The 17,641-nt window shown below is 47.7% G+C and overlaps 1 protein-coding gene across 6 annotated transcripts in view; it reads right to left on the minus strand.

Annotated features, from left to right (window-relative positions):
• The window catches only part of LSS (lanosterol synthase), a 375,740-nt gene that overhangs the window by 121,441 nt on the left and 236,658 nt on the right, over window positions 1–17,641 (minus strand). For all 6 annotated transcript variants that reach the window (XM_033947192.1, XM_033947191.1, XM_033947187.1 and 3 more), the window contains exon 17: window positions 1,011–1,116. In XM_033947192.1, coding sequence (XP_033803083.1) covers window positions 1,011–1,116 — 106 coding nt within the window. The remainder of the gene's footprint in view (window positions 1–1,010; window positions 1,117–17,641) is intronic.

A 17,641-nucleotide genomic window follows, 5' to 3' on the forward strand; every position in this document is an offset into this window, starting at 1 on the left:
CAGAAACACGTCTAGCTTAAGTAATGGCCACCAAGAAGACTGCCTTAAAAGTAAGGTACTTCAAAGAGCAGTCGCCCAACGGTTCAAAAGGAGGGCGCACTAGAACTGGCAGAACCAGATTCAGATTCCAAGATGGAGCAGAGGGTCGTACGGGAGGCTTGAGCAATTTGGCTGGCAAGAAGCGAATCACATCAGTAATGGCAGTCAAATGCTGACCTTTCAACAACCAACGAAAGGCTGACAAGGCCGCCAGCTGAACCCAGAGAGAAGACCAAGCCAGTCCCATTTCCAGGCCATCCTGCAAGAACTCTAAGGGAAGCGCGAAAAGAGACCACTCCACAAGCATCACACCACTCTTCAAATATACACCAAACCCTCACATAAGCCCGAGACCCCAATAGAGTTAAAATCACTTTATCTGAATACCCCTTCTTACCTAGGCGACCCCCTTTCAAGAGCCAAGCCAAGACAAAGGGACCTGGATCGAACACTGGAATGGGACTCTGAGTGAGAAGGTAGTCCAAGAGAGGAAGAGGATCCGCCACCAGATGCCTCACCAGATCCGCGTACGACGGTCTTCGAGGATAATCTGGAGCCAACAGAACCACGAGAACCGGATTGCGAATTTATGCGAAGAACTCTGCCCACTAATGGCCACGAAGGGAACACATACAACAGCCCATCCGTTGGCCATGGTTGAAACAGAGCATCCAGGCCCTCTGCCTGACCGTCTCTGCAACTACTGAAGAAGCGGGGCGTTTTGGCGTTGACACTTGTGGTCATCAGGTCCATGAGAAGCTGACCCCAAGACTGCACTATCAACTTTGTTGTGAACCGCTTTGAACTTTTGGTATAGCGGTATACAAGAAATAAATTATTATTATTGTTTTATGCAGACATTCAGCAGCAACCTCCTGTCAGCTTTATACTTGATAATAGGAGTAGGGGCATGTGAAGATGGTAGAAGAGACTTGCCCCATTTCTTGCATTTTGTCTCTCATTAGTTTTACCTGATTTCCTGGGTTCTGTGTTTTGGAAAGTGGTCCTGGAAATGTTTTAGTGCTTGCATCACTGCTGATGTGCATTCCACATACGTATAATCAATCATTATATTCCCTACAAAACATATACAGAAATGATCAAAATATAGATGTGCCTCATCCTCAGATTAGTTACAATACTGCCTTCATGCAAGCCTCAATTTAGACCTAGTAAAAGCATGCATCCCTACTGCTCAGCTTGGAAAGTTCAGAAAGAGTCAAGAGAGGTAAGTTTTGTTGGTTTTTTTTTTTTTTTTAAAGAAAAGAAGGCAGAACCTAAACACAGGTATTGAGGCAATATCCCCCAGCTATTTTGACCATATTTATAAGGATATATAGGGGATAGGGATTGGGACTTGTATACCACCTTTGTGTAGTTTTACAACCACACTAAAGCGGTTTTACATACAGATATTTCAAGCATTTTCCCCATCTGTTCCAGTGAGCTCACAGTCTATCTAATGAACCTGGGGCAGTGGAGGATTAAGTGACTTGCACAGGGTCACAAGGAGCAGCGTGGGGTTTGAAACCACAACCTCAGGGTACTGAGGCTGTAGCTCTAACCACTGCACCACACTCTCCAACCCAATGCCAATCATAGAGATATCTTATTTAGGATGGTCATTATTTTGAATATTCATTCTTTAAACATTTTCATTAGAATTTTTATAAATATAGTATAGAAGTTAATACACAAACCAATCAGGGTGAAGTTAATAATATTATCAACTGTTAAGTCAGGTTATTTTATCACAAGTTATGTGATAAGATGCTGTGCTAAAATAACAGTAGCTCACATTGATTATTTCCACAGTAAAATATAATGCTAAGAGTGAGCAAAATAAAAAACAAAAAAAATATAAAAATATAATAACAAGGTAGAAAAGCATGTGGAGCATGGCTCATGCACTTCTTTCCAATTCCTCGGTGCACATGCTTATTTGTGTGTGTTAGCTCTTTGACTATGAACAGAAAAGTGCAGGTGAGGCAATTTGAAAATTTCCCTGGTATTTTCCACTCTGCAAAGTTTCTAACTTACAAAAGTTGGACATGCTTCTCCCAAAGAAATTCATGGTCATTTTTAGAGGAAATGTAATATTCTGGAACCACAATCACCAAGTACTAATCTGACCCATTTGTGAAACTGATGGGTCTTTTCATGGGGTTTCCCCTCTGTGCCAAATGTGGTCAATGAAATTACTTGAGATCTATTAGATTAGGATAAGAGCACCTCAGTTTTATCAGTTACACTGGTCAACAAGCATTTTGCTACTGGAGTTCTGTCACCTGCACTTTAACAAGGGCCACATGCTGACTTTAAAACTGAAAAGTTTTTGTCTATCACATCCTATTTTTAAGTTATGCATCAGTTTGTGTATCATTCTTGTACAATAACCTCTGGAAGCTTCACTATAGGGTTGTGCAACCCTTTCAGCCTTGACTGCAGGGAACTCACAATCTAATTTAGCCCCTCCCTCTGGTGTCATATCCCTAGACATTCCCCTGGACTTCCAGTCTAGTTTCCTGCAGCCTAGCTGCAGGGTCATGTCTCTTCTGTTCGTGATTAATTTTCAATTTTTAGTCACTTTAATTTGTTTTTGGCGCAGGACTTGCCCTGGTGCTGCAGATTCATCCCGCAGGGTAATCCTTCGGCAGGAGATCACAGATATTTTTGTGAAAGTCTGCTTTTGGGGGGGTGCCCTGTTAGTAGAACTGCAGTAAGCCCCTTGGACAGCCTGCAGGACAGATCAGGGCTCTGGGATCGGGAGCTAACTCACCCTGGGTTTGTCTGCTATGGGGTTGAGTGCAGGCTGCACAGTTCCATGAAGGCACGACCGGGATCGGGACCGGGACCAGACTGCGTACCTGCCCTGATTGTGCTAGAGGTCCGAATAGTCACTGACTGGGGTGACCGGGCAGGTGAGGCAGTCAGAAGATGTGAGAAATCCAGTTATCCCCAGGTTCCTGAGGTAATAGATCTCCATGCTTGCTTGTTAGTTTGCCTGCCGTTTCTGTTAAAGAAGCATAGACACTGTGAGTCACTCTACGCATGCTTGCATTGGTGATTTTGGGGGTTCTTTAAAACTGGGTTTTGGGTGTTTTCCCTGCATGCCCTATCCCCCCCTCCCCAACCTCTGAAAAATCAAAATCACCATTTTACCGGGTTCCTTGTGTTTTTCTTGGGCTGTTTTAGGCCAAAATCAGCACCCGCGGTGGCCATCTTGGATAGTCTTCAAACTTTTTAAAAGTTTATTTTTTGCACTTAGGAGCTTCGTTTTCGCTCTAACCTTCTCAGATGGCCTCCTCAAGACTTAATGGCATGAATTCTTGCCTTGTTTGTGGTGGATAGCTGGCGGTTTCTCAACCTTGAATCACATGCGCCACAGACCGTGAGGGGGGGGGGTGAGGCGTGCGCAGATTCTGCACTTCCCTCCTCCAGAGAGGCCCCCCTTATCTCCTCTTCTACCGGAGACACGTTTGGCATGTCCGGAACCCCTCAAAAAGGGTGCGAATGGCGCTGCAAAGAAACGCAAGTGCAGTTCCAAGGGACAGGGTCATTCTGCTGCTAAGCGCTATAAACCTGAGCTACGCAGAGCAGCCCTTGCCGCCGATGTTTATTTTCCACCTGAATTTGTAAAGGTGATGTGTCAGGCTTTTCTGGTTAAAAAGGCTGTGCAGGCTTCTTCCACTCAGAATCCAGTGCAGCAGAAGGGATCTGCCCTCCTCTGGATTCCTGCCTTTCTCTGTTCTTTTTCCCCGCCATCGCTTCTGCCTCAGTTTCTGTCTCTTTGCTGTTGCAGGTTTTTTTCTGAAGCTTACACCGATGTGGCTAACTAGTGGATCTTCTGGATCCCTCTGCCAGCGGGTCTCCAGTTCTTGGGGCTGTCCCGGCTGTGCACAGGCTACTTAAATCTGGCTGTTTGCCTGACCTTATTTCTGAGTCCTAAGGTTCCTGAACCTGATTTCAGAACAAGGAACAGGCTGACTGTTCCTTCATGAGTGATCAGTTGTCCGCTTCCTCTCCGGACAATCCAGATTTGGATAGGATTCTCTCAGGGGTCTGGGAGTCACCAGAAGGTCCCCTTACAGATGCTAGGGACATGGCGCATTTGTTTCCCATGGGCCTGGAATTCACCTCACTGGTGCCACTGACAGTAGTTTCGGCTGTGACGCAGGTCACTAAACACACCTTCTTACCCTCGGTTGAAGGGGTTGTCCTGAAGGATGTTCAGGACAAGCGAGTGGATTTCATCCTCAAGCGCTTTTTCTTTTCCGCGGTGACAAGAGTGAGAGATACAGCAGCCACCGCCTTTGTTGCCTGTGCGTATTACACCTTACTGGGCCAAGATCCCGAGGAGGTTGTCCTTCGAGACTAAGTCTCCTGGTTTCTGGGGTGAATTAGTGGGCGGATGCCCTCTATGATATGATGAAAGTTTTTTTAGCTAAGCTTGGAGCTTATTCAGTGTCAGCACGGTGAGTACTGTGGATCGGTCAGTGGTCCACTGATTTTCCTCCAAGACTACACTGAACAGGTTGCCTTGCAAAGGTTTGCTCTTGTTAGGCCAGGGTCTGGATGACCAGTGTTCAGAACCGTAAGCCAAAGGTGCTGCCCAGTTCTAAGCCTTGCCCAGCACGGAGTTCGGGACGGCAGAATTGTCATTCCAGTCAGCGCCCTCACCAGTACGCTAGACCCCCGGCGACAGGACAATGATTTGGTGCCCCATCCAGATCTTGCTTTGGAGGTCCGGCATGACAACAGTCTTCCAATCTACGTCTTCCTGCCCCCTCTAAGAAGCAGCTCTGATGCCAGGATTCTGAAGCCTCTCCTTCGGATCGGGTGGGAGGAGGGGGACTTTTGGCATACCTACCAGAATGGCAGTGGGTGACTTCAGACCGATGGGTGGTCGAAGTGCTCAGAGAGGGTCTCCAACTGCAGTTTTTCTGACCCCATTGGATTTCTTCCTGATTTCACTCACGGGAAATCCAGTAAGAGCCCGTGTGCGGGCCACGGTTCACAGATTGCTAGATCTGGCAGCAATAGACCCTGTTCCAAAAGACAACCTGGGCTCAGGGAGATACTCGATATATTTCATTGTGCCAAAGAAAGGCTCTGCAGTTTGGAGACGTATTCTGGACCTACAGGCAGTGAATTCCTTCCTGCAAGTTCCATGTTTCTAGATGGAAACAGTGTATTCAGTTGTGGCAGCAGTGGTGCTTGGGGAGATTTTGGCTTCCTTGGATCTCACGGATGCATACCTCCACATCCCAATCTTTCCGGAATACAGGAGGTTTCCGAGATTCCACGTGCTCAGGCGGCACTTCCAATTCACAGATCTACCCTTCGGGCTGGCCTCAGCACCCAGATCCTTCACCAAGATCATGGTGATAGTAGCTGCCACCTGCGCTTGCAGGGTGTGCTAGTCCATCCATTCCTGGATAACTGGCTGATCTGAGGTGGGCCACAAGGCGGTTCACCCGGTGGTGCTTCTGCTGGAGCATCTCGGCTGGATGATCAATCTGTAGAGCCACCGCAGGATTTGGAGTATCTGGACGTCCTATTCCACAAGGGCAGGAACCAGGTGTTTCTGCTAGACTCCAGAAAATTCAAATTACGGAGTACCATTCGGGCCATGTTGGATGTTCTGCTCTGACGACCTGGCAGTACCTGCAGGTACTGGGTCTTATGGTTGACCATAGATGTGATCCTGTGGGCCACAGCTCAACTCCACCCTCTTCAGCTGTCCCTCCTCTCTTGAATCCCCAGTGGGAGTCACTGGGTGTGAAGCTGTCTTGGTTGGCGGCAGCCCATAGAACATAAGAACATAAGAAGTTGCCCCCGCTGACTCAGACCAGAGGTCCATCTTGCTCAGCGGTCCGCTCCCGCGGCGGCCCATCAGGCCTAGTGCCTGAACAGTGGTCCCTGATTAATTTTGTAACTTACCTCTAATCCCATCCCTATAATCTACCTTTACTCTTATCTGTACCCCTCAATCCCTTTGTCTTCCAAGTACCTATCCAAAGCTTCTTTGAATCCCTGTAGCGTGCTCCTGTTTATCACATCCTCTGGTAGCGCGTTCCATGTATCCACCACCCTCTGAGTGAAAAAGAACTTCCTGGCGTTTGTTCTAAACCTCTCCCCCCTTTCAATTTCTCTGAGTGCCCCCTTGTACTTATTGATCCCCTTAATTTGAAAAATCGGTTTCGATTATTCATAGCTTGCTGACTCCTCCCCCCAAATTATGTCAGCTTGCATAGAGAAATCGCTGATTCTAAGCATTTACAGAGAAAATTGCTGATTCCCAGCCTTTCTTCACCGTGTTTTGCTTTTCCTTCAGGAACAGGCTAGGTCTCCCACCATGTTATTCACGGTTTCACCATATTCACGATGTTTTTAAATAGAAAACAGCGAAAAAAATATGAAAGAGTTATTTGCGGTTTTTCTGTATTCATGGGCCTGTTAATCCCCTATCACAGTGAAAACAGAAGGAGAAGTGTACTTGTTTTGAATTTGTTTCTCATGAGCAGAATTGATTTGTAGCAGGGAGTCCCCGAACCCCTCTCTCTCTTCTTGTATTTCCTGTTTGTACTAGATCTACCTGGATTTGGTACCGACTGGAAGTCCAGGAAAGTGTCTAGGTATATGTCACCAGAGGGAGGGGCTACAATTTGATTGTGAGTTCCCTGCAGTCCAGGCTGAAAGAGTTACACAACCCTATGGTGAATGTTCCAGAGGATATTTACAAGAAAGAAGATTAGCAAAGGTAAGTAACAATCTTTCGTTTTCATTGGTATTTTGTAACACAATATTGCATTTTAGGACAGCTCATCAATCAAACAACCATATATACTCAAATATATACTGGGATTTGGGGGCCCAAAAATGGGGGTCCTGGTTTATATTCGAGCTAACGCCCCCTCCTCCCTGCTCTATCCTCATACCTCTGCTAATTCCTGGTGAAGGTGCATCAGGCCTTCTGCTGATCCTTGGTGGAGGTGCAGCGGGCAAGAGCTAGCTTTCCGAACTCCTGCCCTGCTGCTAACCGGTTGCCGCAGATCGAGTTTTTTCGGCCGCAGAGCAGCACGAGCAGGAGCGCAATTTGGTGCTGCTGCTTGGAGCTGAGTGGTGTCCTTACTGGCTCCCGCGAATTGAGCCAGTAAGGAAGCCGCTCAGCGCCGAGCAGCATCATCAAATTGCACTCCTGCTTGTGCTGTTCAGCCGAAGAAACTGGATCTGCACAGCCAGATAGCAGTGGGGCAGGAGTTCAGAAACCTTGCTCCTGCCCGCTGCACCTCCACCAGGGATCAGCAGAGGTATGAGGATAGGGCAGGGAGGGGGAACAGAAGGCAGAGCCTGGGAGGGAGGGTGCAGATTCTGACAGGGGAAGAAAGGAAGCAGAGCCTGACAAGGGAGGGAAGGGTGCTGGGTGCACAGCCTGACAGGGGAGGAAGGGAGGGAAGGGTGCAGTGCCTGATAGGGGAGGGAGGGAAGGAAAGGTGCTGTACCTGATAGGGGAGGGAGGGAAGGGTGCTAAGTGCAGGGCCTGGCACGAAGGGAGCTGGGTGCAGAGCCTGACAGCGGAGGGAGGACATAAGAATTGCCACTACTGGGTCAGACCAGTGATCCATTGTGCCCAGCAGTTCGCTCACGTGGTGGCCCTTAGGTCAAATACCAGTGCCCTGAGTCTAGCCTTACTTGCATAGGTTCTGGTTCAGCAGGAACTTGTCTAACTTTGTCTTGAATCCCTGGATGGTGTTTTCCCCTATAACAGCCTCCAGAAGAGCATTTCAGTTTTCCACCACTCTCTGAGTGAAGAAGAACTTCCTTACGTTTGTACGGAATCTATTCCCTCTTAACTTTAGAGAGTGCCCTCTCGTTCTCTCTACCTTGGAAAGGGTGAACAACCTATCTTTATCTGCTAAGTCTATTCCCTTCATTATTTTGAATGTTTCAATCATGTCCCCTCTTTTCAAAGGAGAAGAGGCTCAGTTTTCTCTAATCTCTCACTGTACGGCATCTCCTCCAGTCTCTTAACCATTTCAGTCATTCTTATTTGGACCCTCTCTAGTAGTAACGTGTCCTACTTCATGTACGGCGACCACCCCCAATGTTGATCACCGAAACTCCCCCTTAAAAGGGGAGAACCAACGGTGCTCAGTTGTTCGGCGCGTGTCGAAGGTGCTTGCCTTAGTGAGAGTGCCTTTGCGAAGGGCCTTGAGAATGGACGAGCCACTGCTAAAGGAGAGCAGAAGGAGACCACAGCAGGCACAGAGGACACATAACCCGGCAGACACAGCAGGTACAGAGGACACAGCAGGCGCAGAGGACAAACAGCCAGGCAGTCACAAAGGACACAGCAGGCGAAGAGGACACACATCCAGGCAGCCATAGCAGGTACAGAGGACACAACAGGCGCAGAGGACACACAGCCAGACAGATACAGAGGGCACACAGCCAGGCAGTCGCAGAGGACACAGCAGGCGCAAAGGACAGCCACAGCAGACACAGAAGACATCCACAGCAGACCGGCAAGCAAGCAGCAATGGAAGCAGCAGACAGAAGCAGGATGTTGAGATACCAGGTTTTCTGCACCGTCTGCCATATGTATGACTACCTCCCCTCTGGAAGGCAGTCTTGCTTATGCGCTTGATGCGGAGATCTGGATAGCCTGAAGAAACAAGTCAGACTCCTGGAGGACATATTACTGAAACTGGAGGCACTTCAAACAGTGGAGGAGGAAGGCAAAGATGCAGAGAACATCAAGACAGAGGACACCATTGAGGAAGAAATCCGAGAGCTGGAGAGGTTCATAGAGGAGGCATACAGGGAGGCATACAGGGAAAGGCCATGGAAAATTACCTACAACAGTGGAACTGCCGAGATACACCTAGAGAGTGTGGATCACCCGACGGACAACCACCACAAAGAAATGGGTAACACAGAAGCGAGAACAAAGGTTACGGACCAACGGCTAGAGAGATGGAAATACACCAGGGACATAGACCTGCGGCTGGAGAATCAGGAGAAGATAGAGAGGACAGCAATCGTCATGGGGAACTCCATCATCAGACAAGTCAACATCCACATAGCGGGAGGAAGACTGGATCGGCTGGTGGCATTGTCTACTGGGAGACAAAGTAGAAGACATAGTGAGCTGCTTCGATAGGATCATCGACAGTGTGGAAGAAGATACTGCGGTGGTGATCCATGTGGGGACAAACAACGTGAACAACAGGAACTACAACAGGGAAGTAATGAAGGACCAGTTCCGAATGCTAGAAAGGAAGCTGAAGACCAGAACGCAGAGGATAGTGTTCTTGGAGATCCTGCCAGTACCAGGGCTGACGAGAAAAAGCAGATGGAGCTGCAAGCAGTCAACGCGTGGATGTGGCGCTGTTGTGAGGAAGAAGGATTCCACATCGTGCACAATATTCTGGGGGAAGAGCAAGCTATTCAGAAAGGATGGACTCCACCTCAGCAGAGACAGAATGAGGCTATTTGCAAGCAACATCAAGAGAGAAGTTGAGAAGTTTTTAAACTAGGAAGAAGGGGAAAGCCGACAGTCGATCGAGTGAGAGAGTGGATGATTCGAGAACCAGTATACCCAGAGGATACTATGCAAGAAGATAGAGGGGAAGACTCACCAGATCACAAGCAAGACAGATCGGAAGGGACACAAGGGGGAAGGAAATGCAAGAAAGGAACAGGCCGCAAACTCAAATGTATGTACACGAACGCAAGCAGCCTTAGGAATAAGATGGGTGAATTAGAAGCTATGGCACAAAAAGATAACGTTAGAAACATAAAAACATAGAAATAGACGGCAGATAAGGGCCACGGCCCATCTAGTCTGCCCACCAAAAGACCCTCCCCTACCTTTCTCTGTGAATAGATCCCACGTGTCTGTCCCATTTGGCCTTAAAATCAGGCACGCTGCTGGCCTCAATAACCTGAAGTGGAACACTATTCCAGCGATCAACCACCCTTTCAGTAAAAAATAATTTCCTGGTGTCCCCTTGCAGTTTCCCGCCCCTGATTTTCCACGGATGCCCCCTTGTTGCCGCTGGACCCTTGAAAAAGAAAATATCTTCTTCCACCTCGATGCGGCCTGTGAGATACTTGAATGTCTCAATCATGTCACCCCTCTCTCTGCGTTCCTCGAGTGAGTATAGCTTTAATTTATCCAGCCGTTCCTCGTAAGGGAGATCCTTGAGTCCCGAGACCATCCTGGTGGCTATTCTCTGGACCGACTCAAGTCTCCGCACATCTTTGCGGTAATGCGGCCTCCAGAACTGTACACAGTACTCCAGGTGGGGCCTCACCATGGATCTATATAATGGCATAATGACTTCAGGCTTACGGCTGACGAAACTCCTGCGTATGCAACCTATGATTTGCCTTGCCTTGGATGAAGCTTGCTCCACTTGATTGGCAGTCTTCATGTTCTCACTGACGATCACCCCTAAGTCTCGTTCTGCTTCAGTTCTTGTTAGGATCTCACCATTAAGGGTGTAAGTCTTGCATGGATTTTGGCTGCCCAGGTGCATGACTGCATTTTTTGGCATTGAAGCTAAGTTGCCAGGACCTAGACCAGCGCTCCAGTAGTAGTAGGTCGTGCATCATGTTGTCGGGCATTGAATCTATGTCCGTTGTGCTTTTGCCCACTACAATGCCCAGTTTGGCGTCATCGGCGAATAATGTCATTTTACCTCGCAGCCCTTCCGCTAAGTCTCTTATAATGATGTTGAAAAGGATCGGGCCCAGGACCGAGCCCTGCGGCACCCCACTGATCACCTCCGTCATTTCGGAGGGGGTGACGTTCATCACCACCCTCTGAAGCCTACCTCCAAGCCAGTTCCCAACCTATTTGGTCAATGTATCGCCCAATCCCATAAAACTCATCTTGCTCAGCAACCTGCGGTGTGGTATGCTATCGAATGCTTTGTTGAAGTCCAGGTATACGATGTCCAGGGACTCCCCAACATCCAGCTTCCTCGTCACCCAGTCAAAGAAGCTGATCAGGTTGGATTGGCAGGATCTCCCTTTAGTAAATCCATGTTGACGGGAATCCCGTAGATTCTCCTCGGTCAGGATCGTATCCAATTGGCGTTTGATTAGAGTTTCCATTAGTTTGCACACTATTGATGTTAGACTCACCGGTCTGTAGTTTGCCGTATCCATCTTGGATCCTTTCTTGTGGAGTGGAATGACGTTAGCCGTCTTCCAGTCCAATGGGACGTTGCCCGTACTAAGGGATAGACTGAAGAGCGCGGATAGCGGTTCCTCCAAGACATCACACAACTCCCTGAGCACCCTGGGATGTAGGTTGTCAGGTCCCATTGCCTTGTTAACCTTAAGCTTGGACAGCTCGCAGTAGACACCCTCGGTGTAAACTTGAAATTACTAAACGGGTCAATTGCGTCAACCCTTGTCTGTAGCTGATGGCCGAGTCCCGGCGCCTCGCGGGTGAAGACTGAGCAGAAGTATTCATTTAGCATAGTAACATAGTAGATGACGGCAGATAAAGACCCGAATGGTCCATCCATCTGCCCAACCTGATTCAATTTAAATTTTTTTTTTTTTCTTCTTAGCTATTTCTGGGCGAGAATCCAAAGCTTTACCCGGTACTGTGCTTGGGTTACAACTGCCGAAATCACTGTTAAGACTTACTCCAGCCCATCTACACCCTCCCAGCCATTGAAGCCCTCCCCTGCCCATCCTCCTCCAAACGGCCATACATAGCAGTTGGGCTTTTTCCAAGTCCGTTTCTACAAAGTCTCCGTCTGGTTTCCTAAGACGTACTATCCCGCCTAAGTTCCTATTTCTTTCACTGATATACCTGAAGAAGGATTTATCTCCTTTTTGGATGTTCTTCGCTAGAAACTCCTCCAAGTGGAATTTGGCCTCCCTAACTGCTGTTTTGACGGCTTTTGACTTGGCCAGATAGACTTCCCTAGAGTCCTGTTTCCCTGATTGTAAGAGATGAATGCTTTTTTCTTCTCCTTGATGAGGGCCGAAATCTCCGCAGAGAACCATTGAAGTTTATTGTTTCTTCGCCGTTTACTTACTGATTTAACATAGCGGATTGTTGCTTCCTGTATGGTGGCTTTCAAAGTCGACCACATTTCTTCCACGTTATCGATTCCTGCTTGGCTTTGTAGCGCCTGGTGAATGAAGTCTCTCATTTCTTTGAAGTTTGTGTCCTTGAATTTGAGGACCTTGGTCAGTGTAGTAAATTTAGTGGTCACTGGAGGCCAACATGTCGCCCACCGAGACCTCTGAGACACTTTCTCCATTGGTAAGTATCAGGTCCAGAATTGCCTGATCCCTTGTTGGTTCCAACACCAATTGCCTGAGTCTTGCTCCCTTCATAGAATGTAATAGCCTCCTGCTGCTGCCGGAAGCAGAGGAAAGCGTGTCCCAATCCATCTCAGGCATGTTGAAGTCACCTAACAATACTGTGTCCCCACGCAAGGTGATATTCTCTATATCTCCGATTAATTCCATATCTAGGTCATCCTGTTGTCTAGGGGGTCTGTATATTACGCCGAGATACAGGCATTTGTCCTTCTCTCTGGCCAGGTTTACACAAAGGGATTCCCCAGTGTATTGGACATCTGTGATTCTGGTGACTTTAATGTCATCTTTAGTATATAATGCTACACCTCCTCCCATTTTGCCCTCCCTGTCCCGGTGGAGCAAGTTGTAACCCAGTATGACCATGTCCCACCCGTGGGAGTCCGTGAGCCAGGTCTCAGATATCGCCACCACATCCAGGTCGGCATTCCTCATTTCTGTTTCTAATTCCAGGATCTTGTTTCCCAGACTGTGGGCGTTTACGTACATAGCCCTCCATGTTGTATGTTTGTTACGTCTCAGTGGGGATGTTCCCGCTTGAGCTACTTGGATAGCTTTAGCATTATTCACATGTTTTGAACTTTCCTTAGTCCCAGAGCTACAACGTGCATCTATCCCGGACTCCCCAGACCCAGAACTACAGTGTGTTCCTATCCCAGACTTGAAAATGTGTGTACCCTGTGGGGGTATTCCCGCTAGGGCTACTTGAACTCCTTTAGTGCAACTTGCAATGTATGTTCTCTCGCTGGGCCCAGAATTACAATGTGTACTCCCTCTAGATCCAGAAATACAATGTGTACTCCCCCTAGACCCAGAATTACAATGTGACCCAACCCCAGATTTGAAAGTATGTATACTCGCCCCTGACTCAGAAATGCAGTGTTTACTTTCCTTAGTCTGAAAAAATTATTGGCAGCTTAGCTCGCCCAGTGGGTTGCTTGTGCCCATACCCTCCCCCAACTTACCTAGTTTAAAGCCCTGTGTAGTAGGCGGGCTAGACGGTGTCCAAGGACGTTCTTCCCTCTTCTAGTCAGGTGTAGCCTGTCTGATCCTTGTAGTCCTTGCAGTGCCTCTCCGTGGTGCAAGAACCCAAAATTCATCTCCTTGCACCATCCCTGCAGCAAGTCATTTGCCCTCTGGATGCGATCCTCCCTGGCACTGCCCTTGCCCTTACTGGGAGGATCAAGGAGAAGACCACCTGCACATTCATCCTCCTCAGTTTCTCACCCAGGGCTCTGAAGTCGTTTCTCACGGAAATATGGTGGATTGAGGAAAACATCTGGGACACTGTGTTACTGGGATACAAACTATACCGCAGAGACAGAGTGGCTTAAAAATGTGGGGGCAAAGCCATATACATCAAAGAGGGAATTGAATCTACTGAAGAGAACACGCCACAACAAACGGATAAGTTAGAGTCTCTATGGGTCAAAATTCCGGGAGCAAATGGACTGGAAACAAAGATTGGCATCTACTACCAACCCCCCAGGGCAGTCCGAAGAAATTGATGGAGAAATGACGGATGAGATTAAACGAAACTGCAAGGGAGGCAATGCAGTTATCATGGGTGACTTCAACTATCCGGGAATAGACTGGAACCTAGGTACATCCGGCTGCGCTAGGGAGACCAAGTTCCTGGATGCTGTAGGCGATTCCTTCCTGGAACAACTTGTCAAGGAAAATACAAGAGGAAATGCAATTCTGGCCTTAATTCTAAATGGACTGCAAAGAGACATTGGGAAAGGGAAATCACAACATGATCCGCTTCGACCTGGACGCAGGGGCGAAACATCGGTCCAGAACGACGGCAACGGCACTGAACTTCCGAAAAGGGAATTATGAAGGGATAAGACTCATGGAGACTTTGGAGCACTGGGTGAGAGGCTGAAGCGGACAAGAGCTCATGTGGTTTTCTCATCGATCCTCCCAGTTAGAGGCAAGGGAAGAGCCAGAGATGAATGTATCCAGAGGATGAACGACTGGCTACAGGGATGGTGCCGGGATATGAACTTCAGATTCCTAAACCATGGGGAAGCGCTACAAGGACTTCAGGGACCAGACGGACTCCATCTGACCAGTAGGGGTAAGAACGTCTTCGGACACCGACTAGCCTGCCTGCTTCACAGGGCTTTAAACTAGGTAAGTCGGGGGACGGTACCCATTCACATATTAGTGCAGAAAAGAATTATCCTGATGAGGTGAGTCGAAACTCCGCTTCCATGTCCAAGGTAAGTGCCCACATTGCAAACAGTTCTTTAGGAGTCACACCGACTCGGGTAGGATACGCCTCACAGGGACTTAGCAAACACAAGATATGGAGGGCCATGTATGTCAATGCACACAGTTTAGGAAACAAAATTCTAGAATTGGAGGCTGAAATAAGGAATGCCGACCTAGATGTGGTGGCAATATCTGAAACTTGGTTCACGGACTCACATGGGTGGGATATGGCTATACTGGGCTACAATCTACTTCGTCAGGACAGAGAGGGCAGGTTAGGAGGGGGGGGGGGGTAGCTCTATACATTAAAGAGGACATCAAAACCACCAGGATCACAGATGCCAAGTACACCGGGGAGTCCCTCTGAGTAAACCTGGCAAGAGGCATAGAAAAATGCCTGTATCTAGGTGTGGTATACAGACCCCCAAGACAACTGGAAGACATGGACGCAGAATTAATTGAAGACATAGAGAATATCACTCTACGAGGAGAAGCTGTACTGCTAGGGGACTTCAATATGCCTGAGGCAGACTGGAACTCATTTTCAGCGACAACCAGCGGTAGCAGGAGGCTCTTAACCTCCATAAAGGGAGCACGTCTCAAACAAATGGTAACGGAGCCCACTAGGGCCCAGGCAATCCTCGACCTGGTACTCACCAACGGGGAAAGCGTCTCAGAGGTCTCAGTAGGAGATACGCTAGCCTCCAGTGACCACAACATAGTATGGTTCAACCTTAGGAAAGGCTTCCCTAGATCAAACACGAAAACAAAGGTACTCAATTTCCGGGGCACAGACTTCGCCCGCATGGGAGATTTCATCCATCGGACGCTGCAGGACCAAGCGGAGACCGATGATGTAGAAGCTAAGTGGTTAACACTGAAATCAACCATACATGAAGCAACTAGCCACTTCATAAAATCAGTAAATAAACGACAAAGAAACAATAAACCCCAATGGTTCACATCGGAGATCTCGCACCTCATTAAGGAGAAGAAAAAAGCGTTTCTCTCCTACAAGCGCACGGAGAAAAGAGAGGCAAAAGTAGAATATAGGACCAGGTCTACAGTGGTCAAAATGGCAGTTAGGGAGGCAAAACTTAGAGTGGAAGAAATTCTGGCAAAAAAAATTAAAAAAGGGGGACAAATCCTTCTTCAGGTATATTAGTGACAGAAAAAGGAACACAGGCGGGATAGTACGCCTTAGAAGACCGGACGGAAGTTACGTAGAAGCAGATTCCGATAAAGCCGAACTACTGAATGAATACTTCTGCTCAGTCTTCACCTGTGAGGCACCGGGACACGGTCCGCAGTTGAAGGCAACACAAAGCACAGAAGACCCGTTTCAGAATTTTGAGTTCACACCAGGTGAAGTTTACAGTGAATTGGCAAGACTCAAGGTGAACAAAGCCATGGGACCAGACAATTTGCACCCAAGAGTGCTCAGAGAATTGAGCGATGTCCTGGTGAAACCGTTGGCTGAGCTATTCAATCTCTCCCTAATTAAGGGGAAAGTTCCCCTGGACTGGAAATTAGCTAATGTCGTTCCTCTGCATAAAAAGGGTTGCAGGGCAGAGGCTGCGAATTATAGACCAGTGAGTTTCACATCAATAGTGTGCAAACTCATGGAAACACTAATTAAAAGCAAATTGGACACGATCTTGAATGAAGGGAATCTTCGGGATCCCAGTCAGCATGGATTCACCAAGGGTAGGTCCTGCCAATCCAATCTCATCAGCTTCTTTGATTGGGTAACAAGAAAGTTGGACTTGGGAGAGTCTTTGGATGTCGTGTACCTGGACTTCAGTAAAGCTGATAAGCAAGATGGAATCGATGGGGTTAGGAGAGACACTAACTGCATGGGTCAATGATTGCCTGAGTGGCAGACTTCAGAGGGTGGTGGTTAATGGTACCCTCTCTAAAACATCAGAGGTGACCAGTGGAGTGCCGCAGGGCTCAGTCCTGGGTCCACTCCTTTTCAAAGTGAAGAGCGGCCGCACGATACTTAAAGTCCTAGATTTCAAACGTACGGACTTTAATGCAATGGGAAAGTACCTGAAGAAAGAGCTGTTAGGATGGGAGGACATAAGAGAAGTGGAAAGACAATGGTCTAAGCTGAAAGGAGCGATAAAAATGGCTACGGACCTTTATGTGAAGAAAATCAATAAAAACAAGAGAAAAAGGAAGGCGATACGGTTCCTCAGCCAACCAAGTGGCTGAAAAAATAAAGGCGAAAGAGTTGGCGTTCATGAAATATAAAAAAACCCAAGAAGAGGAGAGCAGAAAGGACTACAGGGTGAAACTGAAAGAAGCCAAGAGAGAGATACGTTTGGCGAAGGCACAGGCGGAAAAACAAATGGCTAAAAATGTAAAAAAGGGAGATAAAAATTTTTTCAGATATATTAGTGAAAGGAGGAAGATAAAAAATGGAATTGCTAGGCTAAAAGAAGCTGGGAACAAATATGCGGAGAGTGATGAGGAGAAAGCAAATGTGCTAAACAAATACTTCTGTTCTGTGTTCACAGAAGAAAATCCTGGAGAAGGACCGAGATTGTCTGGCAAAGTTACACGAGAAAATGGAGTAGATTCTGCGCCGTTCACGGAGGAGGGTGTTTATGAGCAACTTGAAAAACTGCAGGTGGACAAAGCGATGGGACCAGACGGGATCCATCCCAGGATATTAAGGGAGCTCAGAGAGGTTCTGGCGAGTCCTATTAAAGACTTGTTCAACAAATCTCTGGAGACAGGAGTGATTCCTGGGGATTGGAGGAGAGCGGATGTGGTCCCTATTCATAAAAGTGGTCACAGGAATGAAGCAGGAAACTACAGGCCGGTGAGCCTCACTTCAGTTGTTGGAAAAATAATGGAAATGTTGCTGAAAGAAAGGATAGTGTATTTCCTTGAATCTAATGGGTTACAGGATCCGAGGCAACATGGCTTTACAAAAGGTAAATCGTGCCAAACGAACCTGATTGAATTTTTTGATTGGGTGACCAGAGAGCTGGATCGAGGACATATGCTAGATGTA

The sequence above is a fragment of the Geotrypetes seraphini genome, chromosome 5 (assembly GCF_902459505.1).
Source record: "Geotrypetes seraphini chromosome 5, aGeoSer1.1, whole genome shotgun sequence".
Taxonomy (NCBI): Eukaryota; Metazoa; Chordata; class Amphibia; order Gymnophiona; family Dermophiidae; genus Geotrypetes; species Geotrypetes seraphini.